The sequence below is a fragment of the Ursus americanus genome, chromosome X, assembly GCF_024610735.1.
Source record: "Ursus americanus isolate L20-20 chromosome X, mUrsAme1.1.p, whole genome shotgun sequence".
Classification (NCBI taxonomy): Eukaryota; Metazoa; Chordata; class Mammalia; order Carnivora; family Ursidae; genus Ursus; species Ursus americanus.
In genome coordinates, this window is record NC_142164.1 from 2758997 (window position 1) to 2782881 (window position 23885).

The 23885-nt window shown below is 38.0% G+C and overlaps 1 protein-coding gene across 1 annotated transcript in view; it reads left to right on the forward strand.

The window, feature by feature from the left end:
- Positions 1 to 23885, forward strand: part of GABRA3 (gamma-aminobutyric acid type A receptor subunit alpha3) — a 371590-nt gene that overhangs the window by 335721 nt on the left and 11984 nt on the right. Inside the window, exon 9 of the mRNA XM_045788814.2 lies at positions 8417 to 8628. Coding sequence (XP_045644770.1) covers positions 8417 to 8628 — 212 coding nt within the window. The remainder of the gene's footprint in view (positions 1 to 8416; positions 8629 to 23885) is intronic.

The window sequence follows — 23885 nt, forward strand, 5'->3', positions numbered from 1 at the left end:
GCTGTAGTTTATTCAAATAAGCCTTCTGTCCCTCTCTTCTGCTCTTCATCTTCAGGGACCCTTATTATCCAGATATTATTTCACTTTATGGAATTGCTGAATTCTCGAAGTCTCCCTTCATGATCCAGTTTTTGTGTTTCTTCTTTTCCACTTCTTTATTTTCCATCATTTTGTTTTTTATATTGCTGACTCTCTCTTCTGCCTCATTAATCCTTGCTGTTAAATCCTCTATTTATGACTGCCTCTCAGTAATAGCATTTATAATTTTGACCCCATTAGATTTTTAGTTCTTTTATTTCTGTAGTAACGGATTCTCTAGTGTCTTTTATGCTTTTTCCAAGCCCAGCTACTATCTTTATAATCGTTTTAAATTCTATTTCAGACATTTTACTTATATCCCTATTAATTAAATCCCTGGCAGTGAGTATTACCTTCTGTTCTTTCTTCTGGGGTAATTTCTCTGTCTAGTCATTGTGTCCAGAAAAGAAAGGAGGATAGAAAAAAAACAAAAGAAAAGAAACCAAGAAAAACAGCAATAACAACAACAGCAATAGCAACAAAACCTTTAGGAAATGTTTCTTGTGTATGCTGTGTACACTCTGCTGTTGTGTTTTGCTGGCTCTTTCCAACTGGTCCTTCCTCCACAGAGTTGCTACTTGCATGTAGTGGGGAGTGTTCGGACCTCTATGTAGGTGTGCTTTGATTTCTTTGTCAAGATAAGCCTCACATGTGCCACATTCTCTCCATCCAAGAACATCTTCCTCATTGTTTAAAATAGTTGAATGTTGGTCTAGTTGTATTTGAAGGACAAGGCAAGTTCATGGCCCCCTACTGCTTGGCCAGCTTAACTACGCCACTCTGCTTGCTTTTCTATATGATATATCTCACCACATTAGAACTTCTTCCATGCCCAACTTGACCGAGACCCACATTCACCATCCTCTTGAGCATGCTAACACTAAGAAAGAGGGTCTAACTACTCACTCCTCCTGAAGTCTAGATGTCTTTGGGTACAACAATTAGCTTTGTCAAAATTCTAGGGTATAGAGACTGTAGGAAATATTCATAGATGGGGAGAATGGGGCACAGAGAGATGAAGTAACACACCCAAGATACAAAACAAGTAAGTGGCAGAGCTCAGGACTTCTAATTTCTAGTGTAGATATTTGAGGCTAGAATACTATTGATAACTATTATAAAATTATTTTTATAATAATATTTTTTATTATATTATGTTAATCACCATACAGTACATCCCTAGTTCTTGATGTAAAGTTCCATGATTCATTAGTTGCATATAACACCCAGTACACCATGCAAAACATGCCCTCCTTACTACCCATCAACAGCCTATCCCATTCCCCCACCCCCCTCCACTCTGAAGCCCTCAGTTTGTTTCTCAGAGTCCATAGTCTCCCATGCTTCACTCCCCCTTCTGATTACCCCCCTTTCTTTATCCCTTTCTTCCCCTACCAATCCTCCTACTTCTTATGTTCCATAGATGAGAGAAACCATATGAAAATTGTCTTTCTCTGCTTGACGTATTTTGCTTAGCATTATCTCCTCCAGTGCCGTCCATGTTGCAGCAAATGTTGAGAAATCATTCTTTTTGATAGCTGAGTAATATTTCATTGTATATATGGACCACATCTTCTTAATCCAGTCTTCTGTTGAAGGGCATCTCGGCTCCTTCCATGATTTAGCTATTGTGGACAATGCTGCTATGAACATTGGGGTGCATATGGCCCTTCTCTTCACTACGTCTGTATCTTTGGGGTAAACACCCAGTAGTGTAATGGCTGGGTCATAGGGTAGCTTAATTTTTAACTTTTGAAGGGACCTCCACACTGTTTTCCAGAGTGGCTGTGCCAACTTGCATTCCCACCAAAAATGTAGGAGGGATCCCCTTTCTCCACATCCTCTCCAACAATTGTTGTTTCTTGCCTTGTCTATTTTTGCCATTCTACCTGGCGTAAGGTGGTATCTCAGTGTGGTTTTGATTTGAATTTCCCTGGTGGCTAATGATTTGAACACTTTTTCATGTGTCCATTAGCCATTTGTATGTCTTCATTGGAAAAGTGTCTGTTCATATCTTCTGCCCATTTTATGATTTGTTTATTTGTTTCTCATGTATTGAGTTTGAGAAGTTCTTTGTAGACCTTGGATCTGTGTGTGTCATTTGCAAATATCTTCTCCCATTCTGTGGGCTGCCTCTTATTTTTTTTTTGACTATTTCCTTGGCTGTGCAGAAGCTTTTTATCTTGACGAAGTCCCACAAGTTCATTTTTTCTTTTGTTTCTCTTGCCTTTGGAGATGTGTCATGAAAAAGGTTGCTGTGGCCGATGTCGTAGAGGTTGTTGCCTATGTTGTCCTCCAGGATTTTGATGGATTCCTGTCTCACATCGAGGTCTTTCATCCATTTGGAGTTTATCTTTGTGTATGGTGTGAGAGAGTGGTCAAGTTTCATTCTTTTGCATGTAGCTGTCCAATTTTCCCAGCACCATTTATTGAAGAGACTGTCTTTTTTCCACTGGATGTTTTTTCCTGCTTTATCAAAGATTAGTTGCCCAGAGAGCTGAGGGTCCATCTCTGGGTTCTCTATTCTGTTCCATTGGTCTATGTGTCTGTTTTTGTTCCAGTACCATGCTGTCTTTGTGATCACAGCTTTGTAGTACAACTTGAAATCCGGCATTGTGATGCCCCCAGCTTTGTTTTTTCCTTTTCAACAAATCCTTGGTGATTCGTGGTCGTTTCTGGATCCACAGAAATTTAAGGGCTGTTTGTTCCACTTCTTTGAAAAATGTCCTTGGTATTTTGATCGGGATAGCATTGAAAGAGTAGATTGCTCTGGGTAGCATGGACATTTTAACTATGTTAATCCTTCTGATCCATGAGCATGGAATATTTTTCCATCTTTTTGTGTCTTCCTCAATGTCTTTCAAGAGTGATTTGTAGTTTCTAGAATATAGGTCCTTTACGTCTCTGGTTAAGTTAATTCCAAGATAATGTATGATTTTTGGTGCAATTGTAAATGGAATGGATTCCGTAATTTCTCTTTCTTCAGTCTCATTGTTCGTGTATAGAAATGCAACTGATTTCTGAGCACTGATTTTGTATCCTGCCACATTACTGAATTGCTCTATAAGTTCTAGTAGTTTGGCAGTGGATTCTTTTGGGTTTTCCATATGGAGAATCATGTCATCTGCAAAGAGAGACAGTTTGACTTCTTCTTTGCCAATTTGGATACTTTTTATCCCTTTTTGTTGTCTGATTCCTGTTGTAGGGACTTCTAGTACTATGCTGAATAATAATGGTGAGAGTGGGCATTCTTGTCGTGTTCTTGATCTTAAGGAAAAGGCTTCCAGCTTTTCCCTGTTTGAATGATATTTTCTGTAGGCGTTTCATAGATGGTTTTTATGAAATTGAGGAAGGTACCCTGTATCCCTACACTCTGAAGGGTTTTAATCAGGAAAGGATGTTGTATTTGGTCAAATGCTTTTTCTGCATCAAATGAGAGGATCATATGATTCTTGGCTTTTTTCTTGTTGATATGATCTATCACACTGATAGATTTGTGAATGTTGAACCACGCTTACATCCCAGGGATGAATCCCATTTGGTCATGATGGATAATCCTTTTATTTACTGTGGGATCCTATTAGCTAGGATCTTGTTGAGAATTATGGTGTCCATATTCATCAGGGATATCGGTGTGCAATTCTCCTTTTTGATGGGGTCTTTGTCTGGTTTGGGGATCAAGGTAATACTGGCCTCATAGAATGAGTTTGGTAGTTTTCCTTCTGTTTATATTTTTTGAAATAGCTTCAGGAGACTAGGTATTATTTCGTCTTTGAATGTTTGGTAGAATTCCCCAGGGAATCCATCAGGTCCTGAAGTTTTGTTTTTTGGAAGGTTTTTGATCACTGCTTCAATCTCTTCATAATTAATTGGTCTGTTTAAAAAATCAATTTCTTCCTGTTTCAGTCTTGGTAGTTTATAGGTTTCCAGGAAGGCATCCATTTCTTCCAGATTGTTTAATTTATTGGCATAAAGCTGTTGATAAAAGTTTCTAATAACCCTCTTATTTCATTAATGTTGGTTGTGATCTCTCCCCTTTCATTCATAATTTTATTAATTTGGGTCCTTTCTCTATTCTTTCGAATAAGTCTGGCCAGTGGCTTATCTATTTTATTTATTCTTTCAAAGAACCAGTTTCTAGTTCTGTTGATCTGCTCTACTGTGCTCCTGGTTTCTAATTCATTGATCTCTGCTCTAATCTTGATCAACTGCTTTCTGGTGCATGGGTTAGGCCTGTCCCTCTGTTGCTGTTCCAGCTTCTTGAGGTGAGAATATAAAAACTGCATTTTAGATTTTTCTATTATTTTGAGTGAGGCTTGGATGGCTATGTATTTTCCCCTTAGGACCATCTTTGCAGTGTCCCATAGGTTTTGGACCATTGTGTTTTCATTCTCGTTGGTCTCCATAAATTGTTTAAATTGATTTTTGATTTCCTGATTTATCAAATCATTCTTGAGCAGGACAGTTCTTAGTCTCCAAGTGTTTGAGTTTCTTCCAAATTTTTCCTTGTGATTGAGTTCCAATTTCAAAGCATTGTGGTCTGTGAATATGCAGGGAATAATTTCAGTTTTTTGATATCAGTTGAGACCTATTTTGTGACCCAGAGCATGGTCTATTCTTGAGAATGTTCCATGGGCTTTAGAACAGAATGAGTATTCTTTGGTTCTGGGGTATAGTGTTCTATATATATCGATAAGGTCCATCTGTTCCAGTATGGCATTAAAAGTTCTTGTTTCTTTGTTGATTTTCTGCTTAGGTGATCTATCTATTGCTGATAGTGGAGTGTTGAGGTCCCCTACTGTTAACATATTTTTATCTATATGTCTCTTTATTTTGGTTAAGAGTTGGCTTGTGTATCTAGCTGCTCCCCTGTTGGGGGTATAGATATTTATAATTGTCATATCCACTTGTTGGATACATCCTTTAAGAATAATATAGTGCCCTTCTGTATATCTAACTATAGTCTTTAGTTTAAAATCCAATCTTTCTGATATGAGAATTGCTACCCCAGCTTTCTTTTGAGGTCCATTGGCATGAAAGATGGTATTCCATTCCTTTACTTTCAGTCTGGATGTATCTTTTGGTTCAAAATGATCCTCTTGTAGACAGCAAATGGATGGGTCATGTCTTTTTATCCAATCTGCAACCCTGTGGCATTTATGGGAGCATTTAGGCCATTCACATTGAGAGTGATTATTGAAAGATATGATTTTAATGATGCCATGTTGCCTGTGAAGTGTTTGTTCCTATAGATTGTAACTTTCTGTTCTGTATCACTCTTGGGGCCTTTTAACTTTTATAGGACCCCCACCCTTAATATCTCCTGTAGGGCTGCTTTCGTGGTTACAAAATTGGTCAGTGACTGGTGATTCTGGAAGGTCTTTATCTCTCCATCAATTCTGAATGACAGCCTTGCTGGATAAAGGATCCTTGGCTGCATGTTTTTCTCTGAAAGAGCTTTAAAAATGCCCCCCCCCCCCAACCTTTTCTCTCATTCCAGGTCTGTGTAGACAGGTCTGACGTAATTCTGATACCTTTGCCTTGGTACGTGAGAAATTTCTTTGCCCTGGCCACTTTCAATACCGTATCCTTCGATCTAATGTTTGCAAATTGCATTATGATGTGACGTGACGTGGCGTAGGTTTTTCATGGTTGAGCTTGGGAGGGGTCCTCTCTGCCTCTTGGACATGAATGCTTGTTTCCTTTGCTAGATTTGGGAAGTTTTCAGCTATAATTTGTTCAAATATCTCTTCTAGACCTCTGTTTTTCTCCATCCCCTTGGGGATGCCAATGATTCTGACATTGGAATGTTTCATTGAGTCAGTAATCTCCCGTAACCTACATTCTTGAGATTGGATTTTTTTGAGCCAAGTTTCTATTTTAGCTTTTTCTTCTACCAACCCATCCTCTAATTCGCTGATTTATTCTTCTGCCTCATTTACCCTGGCCATCAGAGCATCTAGTTTAGATTGCATTTGATTCATAGCATTTTTAATTTCTGCCAGACTCACTTTCATTTCCACCCTTAGAAAGTCTATATTCTCATTAATATTTTTGTTAATATTTGTTTCAAGTCTACACATCATCTTGACCATTGTTACTCTGAACCCCATTTCTGATAATTTGGTTATATCCATATCCATTAGTTCTGTGGCAGAGGCCACAGACTCATTGTCTTTTCTTTGCTGGGGGGGGATTTCTCCTTCTCATCATTCTGATGAGGAGAGGTTGCGGGGTTGCCCAGAGCCCAGGACCCATGCAGTGTACACTTGTTTTATAGGGACCTTAGGGATGTGGGCTTCTTAATTTTTCAGCCTTCCTTCTGGGGGAGGGGCCTGCTGCACTGATACTCAGGCAACCCTGTTTGGGTAGAGTCTCCCTGTCCCCTGCAAGGGGGGATGGGAATGGGCACACTGTGAGCTGGTATTTCCAGGCTTTTGTTCTCTGGAGGCTTTCCCTGGCGATTTGCTGTGCCTCTTCTGAGAGAGCAGCAGTGGCCGAATCCCAGCCTCTGTCTCAGAATGGAGAGGTTACAGTCTGCTCTTCATTGAGCTCTTCTGGCCACTTTAACTCTGTTTCTGTTGGTGCTGCTAATCCCTACAGCATCCCAGGATGTGTGCCCCACACCCGGCGTCCCAGCCCTCACTTCCATGGTCAGTACATCTCTGTCCTTTGTGTTTCTAACACCGCCAGCCACCAGCTGCCCCCGCATGCTCTGGAGCTCCATTTCAGTGTGGTTCATGCCCACTCTGGAGCTCTGGTTTTCAGACTGGTCGTGCACATTCCTTGGCTCAAGGTCTCCGTCTGTTCTCTCACTCTCTGCCAGTCCGAGAGTCAGCCTGCTCCCCAGTGCAGGTGGCTACCGCTTCCTGGCGCCTGAAGGTGGCGGCTCCCTCCTCCTTCCATTTATCTTCCGATATCTGTGCATGGATTCACGGCTCCCCGCTTCGTACCTCAATACTCAGTGCTGGAGATGTTCATTTGTAGAGATCCAGATGTATCTTCCTGCATCTCAGGCTGATTCTGTGGGTTTTCAGAATGGTCTGGTACCTATCCAGCTTGACTCAGGGGACCGGCTGAAAAAGGGGACCCCTACTCCTCCGCCATCTTAACTCCTCCTATAAAATTATTATAATGTTGTTTAAAATGTGTTTATAATTATACCACTATAATTAATTATATAATTATGACAATATTATTGTTAACAACAGTAAAAATAAGAGTAATGTTAATTATAGAAGCTACTATTTCTAGAGTGTTTACTCTGTGCCATATATTGTGCTATGGGCTTTATAAACATCATCTCATTGGATCCCCCAACAAATTTCTGAGTCTGGTATAATCATACGCTTTACACATAATAAACAAGCTTAGTGGGGTAAATCACCCTGTTCTAGGCATATTACTAGTAAGTGGAATGGCCAGAATTTCAGCCTATTTTCAATCTGATTGTAAAGCTTATATTGTTAGCCACAGCACTATATAGCTCAGATGTGTATCTAAAATACAGATTAGAAAAATAAAATTAATAGAACTTAAAAGTGAATAAAGGGAAGTCTTAAATTTAGGGTAGTAACACCACCAAGAAAAAGAATCAATTGATCTAAAAACAAGCTCTGGTTTGACAAAAACTCACAAGAAATAGATACGGGAATAGCTTTGGTTGTCCACAAAACTCAATAAGACCTAGACTGTGATGCAACTAAAGTGCAATTTTTTACAATTTTTGTTGCAATATTAGGAGAATAGTGTCCACAGTAAGCGAAGTGAAAATCCTGAGTCTTGGGCTCAGATTCTGGGTTGTTTAGAAGAGAACTACCAGAATGGGGAAGGAAGAGAAACAAAAGAAGGAAGCGGCCATGTCCATTCTGGAGATTAACAGACTCATGAGGAATCATGGCCACCCTCTCCAACTCTCTGAAGGCCAGTCCTGGAAAGGAGGGAGCAGGCTTTTCTTTCCTGTGTTGCCAGAGAAAGAACTCTGAGATCAGTCAGTAGGCTAAGAGTTAGAGGAAGGCAGGTTTCAGCTCAGAAGGTAAGGTTTTCTAATTAAAAAGTGTTCTTACCATGAAGTAGATTAGCTGTTCTTCAATGGAAATGTTTAAGCAGAGGCTAGAGAACTTTTAGATGTGCTTTACTGGAGTTTCCCATTCCTGTAATAACTGGGATGGGGTAATTACCAGGTAGAACCATGCCATGTTAACATTCTCTGTGTTACTTTAAAGGGGCTGTTTTGAGTGGGGTATAGCTCCTCCTCATAAGTCAAAGTTGGTGATCTCATCATATATGCTCTAAATGTCTTCCAGTGGCAACTGGTTCTCATCTTCTCTCTCCCCAGGTGTCACCACTGTTCTCACCATGACCACCTTGAGTATCAGTGCCAGAAACTCCTTACCTAAAGTGGCATACGCGACGGCCATGGATTGGTTCATAGCCGTCTGTTATGCCTTTGTATTTTCTGCGCTGATTGAATTTGCCACTGTTAACTACTTCACCAAGCGGAGTTGGGCTTGGGAAGGCAAGAAGGTGCCAGAGGCCCTGGAGATGAAGGTGAGATACAGCAAGGTGGGGGCTGGGAAGCACTCCCTGAGAGAACTGTATTGGAACCAGGAGTGGGCAGCCTGCAGCCTGTGGGAACTGGCCAAGGCTGTGTGCTATTCACTGGGGTCATCAATCCAATTCTCAACTGGAGTGCTTCTTGGCAATGTGTAGTGTTTGCTGGGGGGCAAAGAAAAGAGGGTGTGTATCATGGAGTGTTGATGTCTTGTGATGAGGGACCTACCCTAAGTATAATATTCCTAGAAGCAAGGGGAACACATTGCACTTATAAAACCACCCAGAAAAGTGCACAATCTCTAGGGCCAACTCTGCCCTTTACTTTTCAGTATATTCCCACTATATTCAAACAAAGTTATCATTATTCCATTTGTGTCTCTGCTTAACTTTTTATGCTCTATCTAGACTATTCCTTTCTTTTTTCCTGCCTGGTGAAGATCTACTCATTCTTCTTCTTCTTTTTTTTTCTTTCCTAACTCATTCTTCAAGACACAGATTAAATACTATTTTCTCCATAGAACCTTTCCAAGAATCATTCAGATAGTCTTAGCTTTTCTTGTGGCAGGAGGAGGGGGCTCCGACTATTAAAATGTTGTATTTGTATTAGAGTTTTTTATCTGCCTCCTCATTAGACTGAATATCTTGAGGGCAGGGGCTTGTCTGCATCATCTTTCTAACTAGACAGTATTCTTGCACAGCACCTGATTCATAGTAAAAGCTGAATAAATGTTAGTTGGATTGGTGGAGAGATGGGAAGGAGGGAAAAAAACCCCAATAAACCAACTAGAGTTGGTAGGAATATAACATAAATACTGTGAAATCAAGATTATTGCCCTTGGCTGCTTTAAAAGAGTTCAGATCTCTAGACCTAGATGAAGACTATCCAAAGATGCTAAAAAGAACTGGCAGATGTGGTCCCAGAACCATTCCAGTACTATGAAGAATCGTGGAGAAGAGAAAAGATACTGAAGATTTTTTTTCAAACTGGAGGAAAAGATGTATTTCATAGAATACAGACTGGTCTGGTGAGTTGGCAAAATTTTAGTGTAGATATTCACTATTTATTTATTTATTTTATAATTTTTATTTTGTTATATTAGTCACCATACAGTACATCCCCAGTTTTTGATGCAAAGTTCCATGATTCATTATTTGGATATAACACCCAGTTCACCACGCAATATGTGCCCTCCTTAATCCCCATCGCGGCCTATCCCAATCCCCCACCCCCTCCCTTCTGAAGCCCTCAGTTTGTTTCCCAGAGTCCACAGTCTCTTATGGTTCATTCCCCCTTCTGTTAACCCCTGCTTCATGCTTCCCTTCCTTCTCCTACCGATCTTCCTATTTCTTATGTTCCATAAATGAGTGAAACCATATGATGATTGTCTTTCTCTGCTTGACTTATGTCACTTAGCATAATCTCCTCCAGTCCCATCCATGTTGCTGCAAATGTTGTGTAATTGTTCTTTCTGATGGCTGAGTAATATTCCATTGTATATATGGACCACATCTTCTAAATCCAGTCATCTGTTGATGATGTATATATGGACCACATCTCGGCTCCTTCCATGATTTAGCTATTGTGGACAATGCTGCTATGAACATTGGTGTGCATATGGCCCTTCTCTTCACTACATCTGTATCTTTGGGGTAAATACCCAGTAGTGAAATTGCTGGATCATAGGGTAGCTCTATTTTTAACTTTTTAAGGGACCTCCACACTGTTTTCCAGAGTGGCTGTACCAACTTGCATTCCCACCAACAATGGAGGAGGGATTCCCTTTCTCCACATCCTCTCCAACAATTGTTGTTTCTTGCCTTGTCCATTTTTGCCATTCTAACTGGCATAAGGTGGTATCTCTGTGTGGTTTTCATTTGAATTTCCCTGATGGCTAATGATGTTGAACTTTTTTTCATGTGTCTGTTAGCCATTTGTATGTCTTCATTGGAAAAGTGTCTGTTCATATCTTCTGCCCATTTTATGATTTGTTTATTTGTTTCTCATGTATTGAGTTTGAGAAGTTCTTTGTAGATCTTGGATACCAGTCTTTTATCTGTAGTGTCATTTGCAAATATATTCTCCCATTCCATAGGCTGCCTCTTAGTTTTTTGGACTGTTTCCTTGGCTGTGCAGAAGCTTTTTATCTTGACGAAGTCCCACAAGTTCATTTTTTCTTTTGTTTCTCTTGCCTTTGGAGATGTGTCATGAAAAAAGTTGCTGTGGCTGATGTCAAAGAGGTTGCAGCCTATGTTCTCCTCTAGGATTTTGATAGATTCCTGTCTCACATCGAGGTCTTTCAACCATTTGGAGTTTATCTTTGTGTATGGTGTGAGAGAGTGGTCAAGTTTCATTCTTTTGCATGTAGCTGTCCAATTTTCCCAGCACCATTTATTGAAGAGACTGTCTTTTTTCCACTGGATGTTTTTTCCTGCTTTATCAAAGATTAGTTGCCCAGAGAGCTGAGGGTCCATTTCTGGGTTCTCTATTCTGTTCCATTGGTCTATGTGTCTGTTTTTGTGCCAGTACCATGCTGTCTTTGTGATCACAGCTTTGTAGTACAACTTGAAATCCGGCATTGTGATGCCCCCAGCTTTGTTTTTTCCTTTTCAACAAATCCTTGGTGATTCGTGGTCTTTTCTGGTTCCACACAAATTTAAGGGCTGTTTGTTCCACTTCTTTGAAAAATGTCCTTGGTATTTTGATCGGGATAGCATTGAAAGAGTAGATTGCTCTGGGTAGCATGGACATTTTAACTATGTTAATCCTTCTGATCCATGAGCATGGAATATTTTTCCATCTTTTTGTGTCTTCCTCAATGTCTTTCAAGAGTGATTTGTAGTCTAGAATATAGGTCCTTTACGTCTCTGGTTAAGTTAATTCCAAGATAACGTATGATTTTTGGTGCAATTGTAAATGGAATGGATTCCGTAATTTCTCTTTCTTCAGTCTCATTGTTCGTGTATAGAAATGCAACTGATTTCTGAGCACTGATTTTGTATCCCGCCACATTACTGAATTGCTCTATAAGTTCTAGTAGTTTGGGGAAGGAGTCTTTTGGGTTTTCTATATAGAGTATCATGTCATCTGTGAAGAGAGACACTTTGACTTCTTCTTTGCCAATTTGGATACTTTTTATCCCTTTTTGTTGTCTGATTGCTTTTGCAAGGACTTCTAGTACTATGTTGAATAATAGTGGCGAGAGTGGGCATCCTTGTCGTGTTCTTGATCTTAAGGAAAAGGCTTCCAGCTTTTCCCTGTTTGAATGATATTTTCTGTAGGCGTTTCATAGATGGTTTTTATGAAATTGAGGAAGGTACCCTGTATCCCTACACTCCGAAGGGTTTTAATCAGGAAATGATGTTGTATTTGGTCAAATGCTTTTTCTGCATCAAATGAGAGGATCATATGGTTCTTGACTCTTTTCTTGTTGATACGATCTATCACACTGATCGATTTACAAATGTTGAACCACCCTTGCATCCCAGAGATGAATCCCACTTGGTCTTGATGGATAAACCTTTTAATGTAATGTTGGGTCCTGTTAGCTAGGATCTTGTTGAGAATTTTGGCATCCATATTCATCAGGGATATTGGTGTGTAATTCTCCTTTTTGACGGGGTCTTTGTCTGGTTTGGGGATCAAGGTAATACTGGCCTCATAGAATGAATTTGGTAATTATCCTTCTGTTTCTCTTTTTTGAAGCAGCTTCAGGAGACTAGGTATTATTTCGTCTTTGAATGTTTGGTAGAATTCCCTGGGGAATCCGTCAGGCCCTGGACTGTTGTTTTTGGGGAGGTTTTTGATCACTGCTTCAATCTCTTCATAATTAATTGGTCTGTTTAAATAATCAATTTCTTCCTGTTTCAGTCTTGGTAGTTTATAGGTTTCCAGGAAGGCATCCATTTCTTCCAGGTTGTTTAATTTATTGGCATAAAGCTGTTGATAAAAGTTTCTAATGATCCTTCCTATTTCATGAATGTTGGTTGTGATATCTCCCCTTTCATTCATAATTTTATTAATTTGGGTCCTTTCTCTATTTTTTGAGTAAGTCTGGCCAGTGGCTTATCTATTTTATTTATTCTTTCAAAGAACCAGTTTCTAGTTCTATTGATCTGCTCTACTGTGCTCCTGGTTTCTAGTTCATTGATCTCTGCTCTAATCTTGATCAACTGCTTTCTGGTGCATGGGTTAGGCCTGATCTTCTGTTTCAGCTCCAGCTTCTTGAGGTGATAATATAAAAACTGCATTTTAGATTTTTCTATTATTTTGAGTGAGGCTTGGATGGCTATGTATTTTCCCCTTAGGACCATCTTTGCAGTGTCCCATAGGTTTTGGACTGATGTGTTTTCATTCTCATTGGTCTCCAGAAGTTGTTTAAACTGATTTTTAATTTCCTGGTTTACCCAATCATTCTTGAGCAGGACAGTTCTTAGTCTCCAAGTGTTTGAGTTTCTTCCAAATTTTTCCTTGTGATTGAGTTCCAATTTCAAAGTATTGTGGTCTGAGAATATGCAGGGAATAATGTCAGTCTTTTGGTATCAGTTGAGACCTGTTTTGTGACCCAGAATATGGTCTATTCAGTAGAAAGTTCCATGTGCATTCAAAAAGAATGAGTATTCTTTTGTTCTGGGGTGTAGTGTTCTGTATATATCTATGAGGTCCATCTGTTCCAGTATGTCATTCAAAGCTCTTGTTTCTTTGTTGATTTTCTGCTTAGGTGATCTGTCTATTGCTGAGCGTGGAGTGTTGAGGTTCCCTACTATTAATGCATTATTATCTATATGTCTCTTTATTCTGGTTAAGAGTTGGCTTGTGTATCTAGCTGCTCCCCTGTTGGGGGCATAGATATTTATAATTGTCATAATGACTTGTTGGATACATTCTTTAAGAATAATATAGTATCCTTCTGTATCTCTAAGTACAGTCTTTAGTTTAAAATCTCTGTGCGTGGATTCACGGCTCCCTGCTTTGTACCTCAATACTCAGCACTGGAGATGCTTAATGTTCATTTGTAGAGATCCAGATGTATCTTCCTGTGTCTCAGGCTGATTCCATGGGTTTTCAGGATGGTCTGGTAGATATCCAGCTCGACTCAGGGGACCAGCTGAGAAAGGGGTCCCCTACTCCTCCGTCATCTTTTCACCTCCTTGCAGAAAGTGGTAGCTTTTCTGTTCATAGAGTTTCTGCTGCTCTTTTCTTCGTTCTCCAGTTGCATTCATAGGTATTCAGAATGGTTTGGTAGCTCTCTAGCTGAATTCCTGGGACCAGATGAACTTTAGGTCTCCTGCTCCTCTGCCATCTTAGAACGCCAATATTCATCATTTAGATAGAATTTATTAAGTCCTTGCTATGAATTATGAAGAAATAAGCATATTTCTACTAACTATATCTACCCTATCGTAGGAAATTTTGGGTTGGTTTTATTTTTATACCTAATGTAGTTGTTACCTTTGTATCCTTAAAATACATTGATCCATCTAATACTTGATTTGTCGTTTATGAACAAGGTCTACTGACCCCTCACAGGCTACAAAACAAGGAAATTAGTATACTTATCTTACCTCTCACCTTCTCTGTCCTTGTCGTTTTCTAACTTTTGTTTGTTATAATGCTATTTCTGCATTGTCAAGCTATTTCTGCATTGTCAAGGCTTATAGCATTTACATGCTCTTACATAGCCATAATTCCTATAGTCAATTAGTCATAGTTCTACATTTAAATGGATAAAAGGACTGTTTTGATAAGATAGCCCATTTTTCCATTCGTTGCTTAGTCACCTCAAGGCTATCACCTAGACGATTTTTTTAAGGCTCATGGGAACCGTATTTCCTACTATATTGCATGCATAAAATTACCTGTCAATTGTTTATACTTGAATTGTAGTTGTGCTGTTGTACAATTCACGGGTCCCATTCTCTCTCTGATGTCCATGTAGACATTGGTTGCTATGCTTAATTCTCTCACTGATTGTTGTTTTGAATTAATGTTTTAAAAGATTTTATTTATTTATTTGAGAGAGCGCATGAGCAGGGGGAGGGGCAGAGGGAGAGGGAGAGGGAGAGGGAGAAGCAGGCTCCTCACTGAGCACAGAGCCTGATGCACAGCTCAATACCAGAACCCTGAGATCATGACCAGAGCTGAAGCCAGATGCTTAAACAACTGAGCCACCCAGGTGCCCCCATTATGAAGAAATTTAAAACCAGCCTGAGAATCTCTTACATAATAGAGGACTTGATTTTATGGCCCAGAAGCCCATACAACTGCATCTTTTATTTACAAATTCCAGTTAATTTACAATGAGATATCTTGATCTATCTGTATGATTTTTTTCCTAGGACACCATGTGGGGTTTTCCCCAAGTTTTTATTTAAATTCCAGTTAGTTAACTTCAGTTTAATATTAGTTTCTGGTGTATAATTTAGTGATTCATCACTTACATACAACACCCAGTTCTCATCACAAAAAGTGCCCTCCTTAATACCCATCACCTATTTAACCCACCCCCTACCCACCTCCCCTGAGTAACCATCAGTCTGTTCTCTATAGTTAAGAATATGTTTTATGGTTTACCTCTCTTCCCCACCCTGTGTTCATTTGTTTTGTTTCTTACATTCCACATTTGAGGTAAATCATGGTATTTGTCTTTCTCTGACTGACTTATTTCATTTAGCATAATACTTTCCAGTTCCATCCACATCATTGCAAATGTCAAGATTTTGTTCTTTTTCATGGCTCGGTAATATTCCATTATAGATCATCACAATGTCTTTTTAAAAACTTATTTAAATTCAATTAGTTAACATATAGTGTATCATTAGTTTCTAAGATAGAGTTCAGTTATTCATCTGTAGCATATAACACCCAGTGCTCATTAATATCATGTGCACTCCTTAATTCTCATCACCAGTTACCCCATCCCCCCACCCTTCTCCCCTCCTGCAACTCTCAGTTTGTTTCCTTAGTTAAGAGTCTCTTATGGTTTGTCTTCCTCTCTGATTTTGTCTTATTTTATTTTTCCCTCTGTTCCCCTATGATTCTCTGGTTTGTTTCTTAAATTCCACATATGAGTGAAACCATATGATAATTGTCTTTCTCTGATTGACTTATTTCACTTAGCATAATACTCTCCAGCTGCAACCACATTATTGCAAATGTCAAGATTTTGTTATTTTCTATGGCTCAGTAATATTCCATTGTATATATACAATGTATATGTACATGTATATATACAACTTCTTTATCCATTCATAAGTTGATGGACATTTGGGCTCCTTCCATAATTTGGCTATTGTGGACATTGCTGCTATAAACATTGGGGGTGCATGTATCCCTTATGATCAGTATTTTTGTATCCTTTGCACAGATACCTAGTAGTACAATTGCTGGATCATAGGCTAGTTCTATTTTTAACTTTTTGGGGTACCTCCATGCTTTTTTCCACAGTGGCTGCACCAGTTTGCATTCCTATGAATTGTGTGAGAGGGTTCCCCATCCTCCCCAACATCTATTGTTTCCTGCTTTGTTAATTTTAGCCATTCTGACAGGTGTGAGGTGGTATCTCATTGTGGTTTTGATTGTATTTCCTTGATGATAAGTGATGTTGAGCATTTGAGCATCTTTTCATGTGTCTGTTAGCCATCTGGATGTTTTCTTTGGAAAAGTGCCTATTCATGTCTTCTGCCCATTTCTTAACTGGATTATTTGTTTTGGGGGTGTTGGGTTTGATAAGTTCTTCATAGATTTTGGATACTAACCCTTTATCAGATACGTCATTTGCAAGTATCTTCTCCCATTCTGTAGGCTGCCTTTTAGTTGTGTTGTTTTGCTGTGCAGAAGCTGTTGATTTTGATTAAGTCCCGATAGTTCATTTTTGCTTTTGTTTCCCTTGTCTAAGGAAATATATTTAGTAAGAAGTTGCTGTGGCCTAGATCAAAGACATTGCTGCCTGTGTTCTCCTCTAGGAGTTTGATGATTTCCTGTCTCACATTTACGCCTTTCATTCATCTTGAATTTATTTTTGTGTATGGTGTAAGAAAGTGGTCCAGTTTCATTCCTTCATATGTTGTCCAATTTTCCCAATACCATTTGTTGAAGAGATTCTTTTTGCCATTGGATAGTCTTTCCTGCTTTGTCAAAGATTAGCTGACCATAAATTATGGGTTCATTTCTGGGTTTTCTGTTCTGTTCCACTGATATATGTGTCTGTTTTTGTGCCAATACCATACTGTCTTGATCACCACAGCTTTGTAATATAACTTGAAATCCAGAATTGTGATGCTTCTAGATTTGCTTTTCTTTTTCAAGATTGCTCTGGCTATTCAGGGTCTTTTGTGGTTCCATACAAAATTTAGGATGGTTTGTCTTAGTGCTGTGAAAAATACCATTGGTATTTTGATAGGGATAGCATGAAATGAAATTGCCTTGGATGGTATAGACGTTTTAACAATGTTTGTTCTTCCAATCCATGAGCATGTAATGTTTTTCCATTTCTTTGTGTCATCTTCAATTTTTTTCATCAGTGTTTTATAGTTCTCAGAGTGCAGATCTTTTACCTCTTTGGTTAGGTTTATTCCTAGGTATGTTACAGTTTTGGACACAATTGCAAATGGGATTGATTCCTTGATTTCTCTTTCTGCTGCTTCATTATTGGTGTATAGAAGTGCAACAGATTTTATATATTGATTTTGTGTCCTACATCTTTACTGAATTTGTGTATCAGTTCTAGTAATATTTTTGGTGGAGTCTTTGAGTATCATGTCATCTGCAAATAGTGAAACTTTGACTTCTTCTTTGCGGGATTTGGATGCCTTTCATTCCTTTTTGTTGTCTAAATGCTGAGGCTAGGTCTTCCAGTACCATGTTAAATAACAGTGGTGAGAATGGACATCCCTGTCTTGTTCCTGAGCATAGAGGAAAAGCTCTCAGTTTCCTCACTGAGGATGATATTCACTGTGGATTTTTCATATGTGGCGTTTATTAATGTTGAGGTATGTTCCCTCTATCCCTACTTTGTTCAGAGCTTTTATCATGAATTGATGTTGTACTTTGTCCAATGGTTTTTCTGCATCTATTGAAAGGAATATATAGTTCTTATCCTTTTTTATGTGTTATATCATGTTGATTGGTTTGTAAATATAAAATCACCCTTATAGCACCAGAATAAATCCCACTTGATCGTGGTGAATGATCCTTCTAATGTACTGTTGGATTTTATTTTCTCGTATTTTTTTGAGAATTTTTGCATTCGTGTTCATCTGGGATATTGACCTGTAGTCTCTTTTTTAGTGGGTCTTTGTCTGGTTTTGGAATCAGGGTAATGTTGGCCTCCTGGAATGAATTTGGAAGTTTTCCTACCATTTCTATTTTTTGGAATAGTTTGAGAAGAAGCCTATAGATTCACAACTGTCTGTGTTTTAGGAAAGCTCTAAGAAATCTTTCCTAAATCATATCTGTGTTCTGTTCTCTTCCTAGAAGCACAAATTATACATATCATAGAGCTTTCTTTGTCTTCTGTATCTTCACTTTTCTCTAATAATTTTTAACTGTTATTTTCCATTTCACTTTGCTCATTTCTCAAGCCTACTTTCCATGTCTCTGACCATTTTTACCAGTATCTATTCACCTTCATTTTTGTGGTAGTATTATTTCTCCTTATATTAACTTTATGATCTTTGTTGACTTATTTTTATGTGTTTTATGTTTGCTTTTTCATGTTGTTCCACAATCCTTTATTGGTCTTTTCCCCCCTTTTTGCAACATATTTTGCATCAGTACCATATTTGTTTGTTTTCAATTATTACTTAAAGTTGCATTAGGGGAATTCTTTACTAGCCCTGCTATGTGTGACAGTATCATTTTGGGGGAGGGGCTGAGAGAATGAGTAGGATAGTAGTGAGTAGTTGAGACTAATTAATTTGAGCATGATTTGTTATCTATATAAATTCTTGGAAGTAGTCCTTCTTGTAGTTTTGATTCTGCTTCTAACTACCATGAATTTTTCCTTGCTCATAGGAAAGTCCTCTATGTATGGTGCAGAGGTGTCTGTGTGTGTTTGTATGGGCATGTATGTGTGTATGTAGCATTATATCCTTTAATTTTTCTAGTCTCCACCTCCTCTGACACTATATGGTGGTCAAACAATGTTTCAGGATATTCTCACTACCAGTCTGAAGATGATTTTGTTTCAAGATGGGGGCCATTTGTTTCCTCAGTCAGGTCATGGTACCCATCTTTTAGGACTCTGATCTTGGCCTGAATTCCAGAATAAAAGGCATCCTCAGTGTCTTCTTCACCCTAATCCAATTTTTACTGCCTTTGGGAATCCTTACTTTTTGGGATCAAGGTTAAAAATGCTTTTACATTTCATCAAAACTGGAGTCTGAGTTTCTCCCATTTTCCTTCTAGTTTTTACTTGATTCCAAAGAGGAGAAGGAAGCAAAGATGTCCTTACTCTGACATATTGAACTAAAGGGTCCCTAAGAATATATTATTAAACAGATGTTTTAAGAGCAATTAGCACTAATCACTGATATTCAGCCTGAATTCACTAAGAAGAAATTATGCCAAACTAACCTTAAGAAATTGTATTAAAAGTTTACTAGACTGGTAGACCAGGGAATATCATAGACTTTATCAAGACATCTAACTACTTTTTAAAAAATTATACCTTCATGAAGAAGAAACAGCAGTTGAAAAAATAGTACAATTAGGCTGATGTCACTGGTTGACTAAATGAAGTCAAATAGAGTTGACTGATGAATGGATATCAACCTGAATGGACGTCCCTGTGATAGTCCATAGGGGTTCATCCTTTGAATGTTGTCATCAATAATTCAAATTTGTAAGCTGGCATTAACAAATGTTGGTTGGAGAAGATTATCTTTTGAATTATTAATCAAAAAGAATTTCTGAAGTTTGAGAGAACAGGCTGAAATCAAGAGATTAACATTAGCTGAATCAAACAAATTCTTATACATAGATACCAAAAAAAAGCATTAGTTCTTGATAGGAATGCTTAATAATAACTGCTCATTATAAATAAGATGCTGGGATATAGGGGAAAAGCAAATTTAATGTAAGCCTTCCATCTGGTGTAACTTTCAAAAAGCCAAATTTGATTTGAGTTTGAGTTAAGAATTACCTAGAACAAGTGAGATAATGAGCCACTTTTATTCTATACTGTTTGAGCCATATTTAAAGCATACTGTTCCAGTTTGGTTATATACTGGAGAAGGGGCACATATCTCAAGGGAATGATGATTGCTAATTTCAGATATCTGAAAGGCTGTCATGTATGTCTTTTGAAAAATGTGGTGGACTTTAATTATGGCTAGGAAGAGGTACAAGAATGGTTTGAAGGCAGAGAGAGAACTAGAATAGATTAGTAAAAGACTTTGGATGTCAAAAATGATGACCATTTCTCCAATTCCAAGGAGTGCTTAAAATGAAAAAAAGACAAAAAGATTCATCTAAAACTCTTCTGCAAAGATGGTGATATCAGTCTTTTTCTTTAGTCCCTCTCCATGGTCAATCCATTTAAGTTATCTAAAAGAAAGTGATTTTGAGATTTGAAAAAAAAAAGCCTACAGAACACATAAAAATGGATCTTTAATGTGAGGGTGCTATACTTTGTCTATACTGCTACAGTGTGAAGGAACTAACAGTGAGAACTGCTGACCCACAGAAAAAGTGAAGTGCATTGAAAAAAATATTGGTATCTAATTACAACTCAGTTTAGTTTTTTCTTCCTTTAGAGAAACATATTAAACCTTATTTGATTTATAAAGCAAGAATGGATTTAAAAATAAATGATTTAAAAATTTATTTCTGATTTGTGCTATGATTTGAGATTAGATAAAATGTGAGGGAAAAGATTATAAAGGAAAGGAAAAGAATGAATAGGTGGAAACAAAACCTCATTTACAAATGAAGACAAATGACTACCTTATAATTGCATTCTGGAAAGTAGATGAACTTTGGGCTTCTGAGGATCAACTACATGTGTTTATCACTGCTTCCTCTGACAATCCCACTAGAACAAGAGTAAATAAATAAAATACATATAAATAAGCACCAGGAGAACTGGAGAAGGGATTTCAGTCAGACAAGAGGTTTTAATACATTTGTTTTAGAAGAATGAATATGGAAAGAGAGAATAAGAACTAATCTATTAAGCTGGAGTAAGACAGAACCCTAGAGGGGCGCCTGGGTGGCACAGCGGTTAAGCGTCTGCCTTCGGCTCAGGGCGTGATCCCGGCGTTGTGGGATCGAGCCCCACATCAGGCTCTTCCACTATGAGCCTGCTTCTCCGTCTCCCACTCCCCCTGCTTGTGTTCCCTCTCTCGCTGGCTGTCTCTATCTCTGTCGAATAAATAAAATAAAATCTTAAAAAAAAAAAGAACCCTAGAGAAACTCGGGGTTTGAGGTGCTTGGCATAGCAGAGAATAAAGCAAGTAGGGAGATTGGTTAAGAGTCTGTGTACAGAGTAGTCAAGACCCCAGAGCCTGGCCAACATGTAAAATGTCTGCAGCCAAATGTCTGCAGCCTCTTTCCAGAAGAATCTCAGAAGTTTCTAAAGAAGCTGAATGTCTCCAGAATAAAGACCATTACATACTGACATTTTGAAGTATCCCATAAAAAGTTACCTGCTTCCAACTGATCTTAAGTCATCGACTAGTCAACAAGCTCAGTTCAGATACACTTAGCATACATACATCTTTTATGTTGTCAAATAATATTGGCATATCAAGAATTATCAAAGTGAAGTTTGCAATGTGAAAGAGAAAAGCAAAGATTTTTTTGTAAAACTCATCTTGGAGGAAAGAGGGATAATTTAGGGAATTAAAGAAAATTCTAACTTTTATATTTATAAATATATCCATAAAGCAATAGGATGCTAATGTAAAAAGAAATCAGAGAATAAGGAAGAGCTCTTGAAATTAAAAAGAAGTGCCAAAACAAAAACTTTAATAGAGAGATGGGAAAATAAACTGAGGAAAATCTCCCTATAAGTAGGGCAAAATGGAAACAAAACAAAACAAAACAAAAAAACAAGAATGTAAAAGAAAAGGTAAGAGACTTAGGGATGAATCCAGGAAGAAATCCAACTCAGAAGCTGCAGAATGAGTGAACGGAGAAAAGGGAATGAAGGAAATTAACAAAGAACTAATACAAGACATTTTTATAAACAGAATTACATAAGCCTCCAGATTGAAAGTGACTTCATTGGCCCACATAAAGGTGCATCATCATGAAATTTCAGAAAGCCAGAGATAAAGTGATAGTCTAAAAAGATTCTTGAAAAAGATGTGTTGTTGTTTTGTTGTTGTTGTTGTTTCAAAGAAATGGTTAACAGAATGGCATGAGACTTCTCAAGTGTACTGGATGGTGGAAGACAGCGGAGTAGTAGTAAATCTCATAAATCTGAGGGACAAATGTTTTTCAACCTAGAATCCTGTGCCTTGCCAAAGTATCAATTAAAGGAAGAGGTACAGTAGCCATTTTCAGACCTCTAAGATCTCAGAAATGATACTTCCCATGTACTCCACCTTAGGAAGATACTGGAGGATATGTTCTATTAAAACAAAAGAATAGAATGTAAAAGAGAAGGACATTGGATCCAGAAAAGAAAGTATCCAACAGAGGAAATAAGTGAACAGAAGTCCTAAAATGAAAGCTATGCAGCAAGCAAACCTGGAGAGGAACTAGTCCAGTTTACGGCAGGAGGCTAGATGTATTTATATAGTCATTTATAATGATGTTACCACTGATTATTGATTGAACTAAAAATATTGTTATAATTGTATAGGAGGATGGAAGAAGAGTTGTATTAATGAGGTAAATAATCAAAAGAGATTGGTTATGTGTGAAACTAATAGCATTATAAGCCTATTATTTAGAAATTTAGAAATGTCACTTGAGAATTAAAAATAATTTAGGCTTGTTAGACAAGGTGAGTACATTAAGGTAAAGGTTTTCTGGTTTTCATTATAATCCTTTAAGTTCTTTAAAAAACTGTGTTTTTTATTAAACTTTTTAAAATTAAAAATAAAAGTAAATAAAATGAAGAAATAAGCCTCTACGTTAAAAAAAAAAAGATTATTCTTAGAACTGCTTTTGGGGCACCTGGGTGACTCAGTCAGTTAAGCATCTAACTTTTGGTTTTGGCTCAGGTCATGATCTCAGGGGTCATGAGATTGAGCCCTGCATTAGACTTGTGCTGGACATGGAGCCTGCTTAAGTTTCCTTCTCTCCCTCTGACACTCCCCCTCTAAAAAAAATTTTTTTTAAAGGAATTGCTTTTAAAATAGTCATAAATTCTTACCTAAATTTGGAAATAAGTAATTCTTAGCCTCTTTTTCTTATTATAATAATATTTGAAGGATGCCTGGGTGGCTCAGTCAGTTAAGCATCTGCCTTTGGCTCAGTTCATGATCCCAACGTCCTGGGATTGAGTCTAGCTTTGGGCTCCTTGTTCAGTGGGAAGCCTGCTTCTCCCTCTGCCTGACACTCCCCCTGCTTGTGCTCTCTCCCTATGGCAAATAAATAAAATCTTTTTAAAAAAGATTTTCTTTCTTCAAAAAATATTTGAATGCTCTAGAATAATATTTTACATTAGAGAATATACTCAACTTCCATCCATATCTTGGAAAAATTTAGTTTATTACTATTAATGGATTTTAAATCTGTGGGACATTCCTGTAAATACAGCCACAAATTGAGTCACCCCTTGGTATTTTCTCTGTGGGGTGAATAATATTCACTGTGGGTTAAGTTGAACTCATAAACTGGTAGTCTTCCCGCCCTGTTCTATGGTAGACATAAATACCCTGACAACAATAGTATTCTATCATTGATGAATCAATTGAAACAAATACAAACAGCAATTATCTTTGGAATACATGTGGGATGCAGAGCTAAACATAGCATGGCCCTAGTACTCAGAAGCTGATGGTCTAAAGAGGAAAGTAAGGTATATATGCATATACATACAGAGCCCTGATACAGGGCCAAGTACTGACTGTCATAGGAGAGAAAAAAACAAAATACTCTCTCTCCATTTTTTTTCTGTTTACCTTAACTTGGCTGTTTCTTGAGGAAACTACTTCCTTAGCTGACAGTTCAAGTGGAAGCCACCCTTCCATTCCTTCCTTGCTGCTTCCAGGTCATTACTTATTCCTTTATTTCATGCAAACTGCTTTGTGCTTTAATGTTCACCTCATGTGGCTATCTCTATTTTTCTTTATCATCT